At 38.9% G+C, this 4,760-nt stretch overlaps 1 protein-coding gene across 1 annotated transcript; it reads right to left on the reverse strand.

Moving 5' to 3' along the window:
* Positions 1–445: 445 nt before the first annotated feature.
* On the reverse strand, positions 446–4,415 carry LOC124660934. Its single transcript, XM_047198785.1, has 9 exons — positions 4,282–4,415; positions 3,668–3,765; positions 3,095–3,267; positions 1,996–2,089; positions 1,662–1,772; positions 1,439–1,528; positions 986–1,071; positions 820–884; positions 446–744 (listed from the first exon to the last, which is right to left on the reverse strand). The coding sequence occupies exons 1-9, from the start codon at positions 4,379–4,381 to the stop codon at positions 635–637; spliced, it is 927 nt and encodes a 308-aa protein (XP_047054741.1). The 5' UTR covers positions 4,382–4,415; the 3' UTR covers positions 446–634.
* Positions 4,416–4,760: the final 345 nt, after the last annotated feature.

Genomic DNA, 4,760 nt, shown 5'->3' on the forward strand with positions numbered 1-4,760 from the left:
CGGACGTGGATAAGGCGGTCACACTATCCGCTGTTAGCTTGTGTAGTTCAACTAGGTAGTGTGGCCGTGTGTACGGTTTTTGCCGATTTTTCATATAACATTGTGCCACATGATTTTCTTGTCTAGTTTTCATTGTGCCACATTTTTTTGTCTAGTTTTTCTTGTAAACTGGTTGGTATCCTTTTCCAACTTAGTTCCCCTTATAAACTACTCAATTATACTATTCTTAACGAAAAACCAGAGCTCCTGATTTTTGCAAGTTTCCTTATAGGGCGTACTCAATGCTGGAGAAGGAAACTTCTAGGCAGCATTTCCCTTTAACTTTCTGTGCAATGAGGCTGATCTGGACCCAGAGGGCATAAGTGGAGGTGGCGCCAGGCCCACCCTTCTGACCAGTTCCGCTTATAAACTAGTCAATTCTGTTCTTCTTAATAAAAAAGAAAGCTAGAGCTCCAAAATGCACCATCTTATATTATACTATATAAATCCGGTTCTTACATTAGCATAACATAAGAAGGCGAAAGGAACATAAGACAACTATCGAAGAAATTCATACTTAGGTTGTATCCTCTATCAGATCGGCTGTATTGGTTTATATATCTGGAATCAGAGGTATGTTGCAGTTGGCAAGATGTCAATTGCTGAGACCAAGGAACTCTGTGAAGCTAGAATATTTGGGCTGCCACCCGATCTCAGCTCGAGTTTTGGAATTATCCATCCTCTTCCCTAATGGACCATCCGTCCCTGAAGTGAAGGAAAATGAACTCTGTAAGGCTTAGTAACTTTTTGTCCGATAAACAGCTAGACTAGACAACCTACCTGTGAAGCCCTCAAAGTTGCCGTCAAACTTCCCACTCCTGTTGACACGGTCCATTATTTCTTGCCTGCAAAGCCCCCAGACTCATATTAGTACACTTGCAATGCAGACCAAAACTGAAGTTAGTTGGGCAGTCCGTGAGCTGAAAAGGATGAAGGTTGCAGTGACCTGGACAGAGGCTGGTTGTCACAGCCCAAAAAGACACGACCACGAAGTTTCCTTTTCATGATGGTAATCCCAAGAGAAGCAGCATCCTGCAAATAGCATAAAAAGATGATAACAAACATGAAGACTGCATAGTAAATATACCCTGACAAATCATTTCACCCACATGTAATCAACAGGGCAAACATCTTGAGAGAATTTAATTATATCAACAGAAAAATAAAATAGGGCTGGGTACCGTATAATACTGCGAGAATTTGCATTGTAAAGAGGAAAAAAGTAGGGCTAGGGCCAAGGATGAAGTGTGATCAAATATGGGTTGGATTGGCATATGTCGTACAAACTGCGTGTCGTAACTGGATAAGTAAATTCTCTCTTGACTCTACAACATCCGAACTGCAAACATACTCATCAAAGGACCATCCTATCATATAATAAATAAGTAGAAGATCTTACTTCATAATGGATCAGATTGATTATGAGATCTGGTCGTGCATCTACAGTTCCTTTGGACAGCCAGAAAACATGAGGACCTTGATCCATTTTGTGTTTCAAGTCAAGGAAAAAAACTTACTGTTTGTCTCCACTCTAATGTGCTCATAAGAGTATGGAAAAAAAATTGTATTTAACAATGCTTGATGTTTGGAATAAAAAAAAAGTAGCCTCTTGGTAAGGATATATAAAGTCCTCCTAGCCGGACGACACAGCCTCCTGCCTCGAGGACAACATTTTCTGCGTTCAGAAGGACATCAGTACGAGGGCTCCTACCAATTGGCACGCAAGGAGAATCCTACAGAAGTAAAATGGAAAATCAAGGCTAAATAAAAACAAGATAGTTGGAGGTAATACCAGAGCATCGGCAATGGAGTAAAACCTTTCGGAACATTGCATTTTCTAGCTTACATAATGATTGACTTATCATTATATTTTTCTTACCCAAAGCAGATGAAAAAATGGCTAAGAAATCTTTGATTCTTTACAATAAGAAGTTCAGTTTAGATTTAAACTTCTACCTCGCTGCATAATCCATTGTCATTGCAGTCATACACGGCAGTACTTGATGTAAAAAGGAAAGAGCCTTCCCCACTCCAATTTGATGCTGCAACTCTGCACATGTTTTCTCAAATAAGTTGTTCTACATGTCCTTCCTTGATACACTGTTGTGCCCAATAAAGATGCATATCATGTTTTACTGTAATGATATTATTATTTTCCATATCAATAGTATGTACACATACATTATTGAATATAGCCAGGATTCCTGCCAATCAAGTGGAAAATAATGATGCCTTGTATTTCAGCCAAAGCCCCTACAAAGTTAGTTTTGAATGAAATGTTCATTTTATGTATGTGACTTTAATGTTTTCATCGTCTTGGTCCTTGAAATGTGCTTATGAAGTTTGAAACATAAGCTTCAGTTTTCACAAATTTCTGTAGGAGCGATGGGAAAACTCGGAACCAAAGTTGCCTTATAACAAAACAGATGGAGGTAAGAAAACTTCAGCCGTGTTTTTATCAACAATTGGTATAGTAAGATTTCTCAGTGTGCCCATGTGCAGTTCCTTGTAATAATGCACACCATGTTTCTCTTTGAATTTAAGTTGATCCCTGCGCTCGAGTCGAGTATTAACACAAGGATTACGAATGCAAACTACATATTTCCCTCCATGGGTTGGATTAATGAGCGAAAACGTCATGCATGACTTAAACAACCCGAGGTCATATATGTCATCGCTAAAATGAAATATCACCGACATGGATTTGAAAAAACAGTTGTGCTTCCTGTGAACAAATATTTTCATCCATAATAAAAAAATAGTTTTGCATGTTCAAGACATGAGAAGATAAAACCTAAAAAACTGTGTTCGCATGTAATCATGTACTTTCTATTTCCATAACATTTGCTCTGTACTCTGTAGCCATTACACAACTATTTTCTAGATGCATGTCGCCGAACGTTAATCATATATTGTAAGCATGCAATTTTGAAGATTTCATTTTTCTATCAGGATAAATCCAGCCATGATCATTACCATCGTATATAGTTTACTACATATGAAAAAAACATCTAGTTTATTCTCAAATGCATAAACGATCATACACCTTAGTTACCTAAGATCTCCAGGGTAATCATCCGTACGATATGGAGGAGCACAGAAAATAACGTATGGGACTTTCTGACCAACTCTGGATCCCTTCAGGGAGGGAATTATCCCAATTTTAGTTAGTTCACTGTGATGATCTGTGGTTGCAGTCTGGCCAAAAATTTTGCAACCTGGATGCTCCTGTAAGATACATTAAAGCTATATTTGAATTCTTTATGATATCTACAAAGCAGATGTTAAAACCAAAGGATACAATTCTCACATTTTACAGACAGAAATGTACATGTGGCTAATATATAAAAATGTAATCGAGATTCAAAGAAAAGATCTACTGGCCAGTGTCATATTTACTAGTTCCTTATGTCACGGAAGGAAATTGGTAACATGCTATAACGAACCAATCTCTTCTTAACTAGAAACAAGACTTGATTTGAACATGACGAAAATAATGTTTCATTAGCATGGGAAACTCAAATCTCTTATCAAGATAATCAGACCATCAGCTCAACATGGTATAAGAAAGTACTTGATATGTTTAAACAGAAGCTAAGCCACTCTGCCAAGAAGATACTTATCCTACCTGTTGCCATTTCTCAGCTACGATTCGACCAAGCACACCTGGCCCAACAATCAGCAAATCATTCTGACCAACACTCTCCGATGTGGACACCGTGACCCCTGTGTCATGAGATACTCATCAAAGAAAAAATAGAAAATAAAGAGGATAGACTTAAAGAGGCTCCCTGTCAGATAGGGACGCATGTGCAGAGTCATGTTGCAGCAGAACCAAACAAGGGCGCTGACTATAATAAGCGTCAAAGAAGGCTTCCCCTTAAAGTAAATCAGAACAGAGCCTAAATAGGCATTAGAATAAGCATCGAGTCAATGTTTATCATGTAAATTGCATCGACGGACCCTCTAAATACGGAATCCCTTGGCACATTGCTGTATTTCGTGCTTGCGAAGTTCCAACTGAGGATGATCTTCCCTGCGTGGAACTCAGAACTACTTCCTGCCGAATTACTAAAGTTAGGACATTTCTGCCCAATCAACCCTGCCCAATTTCAACAATTCTCCCTGATCTAGCATGAGATATGCGTTCCGCAGTTGCAACCCAAATTTGGCTAGGTCAAATTAAGATTCTGAAAGTATTTGCGAGAAAACGAAGGAACTGCTCCCAAATTGGGCACGTACCGAGGGGGGCGGCGGAGGCCATCGGGACGCGGCAGCGGGATGCGAACGCTGGAGGCGGAGTCAATGGGAGAGGATATGGTAGCAGGTAGGTAGACGCCATGGCTTTGTAAATTGGTTTTTGGATACCGGTGTGTTGCAATGGGACAGGTGGCTGCCTGGTGCGTCACGCGAAAACAACATCGGGTTACATTTTCTATTCCCTTTGTTACGAAAAATAAATTTACTCAATTTTATCTGGATATATAGATGTATCTATCTAAGAGAGTGGTGTTTTGAAACATGGAAGCATATGATCCTTTCAATTTAAAATACATTTTAGACATATTTTGAATTTTTTTAAAAAAATTGAAACTAAAAATCCGCATATACATCTTCACGTGCTACATGCTCACAAAGTCGTTTCAGGAAAAATCGATTTGTCATATGTCGTGTGTAAAAAGGACAAAATTCAGTGCTAAGAATAAGGTTGTTTATAAGAT

Source organism: Lolium rigidum, chromosome 6, assembly GCF_022539505.1.
Source record: "Lolium rigidum isolate FL_2022 chromosome 6, APGP_CSIRO_Lrig_0.1, whole genome shotgun sequence".
Lineage (NCBI taxonomy): Eukaryota > Viridiplantae > Streptophyta > Magnoliopsida > Poales > Poaceae > Lolium > Lolium rigidum.

Excerpts from the sequence above, each read along its gene's own strand:
- LOC124660934 (XM_047198785.1), bottom strand. The coding sequence starts at position 4,381 with ATGGCGTCTACCTACCTGCTACCATATCCTCTCCCATTGACTCCGCCT. Across the intron at positions 3,268-3,667 it reads TAGCTGAGAAATGGCAACAG|GAGCATCCAGGTTGCAAAAT; the intron begins GTAGGATAAGTA and ends TGTATCTTACAG. Across the intron at positions 745-819 it reads CAACTTTGAGGGCTTCACAG|GGACGGATGGTCCATTAGGG; the intron begins GTAGGTTGTCTA and ends CCTTCACTTCAG.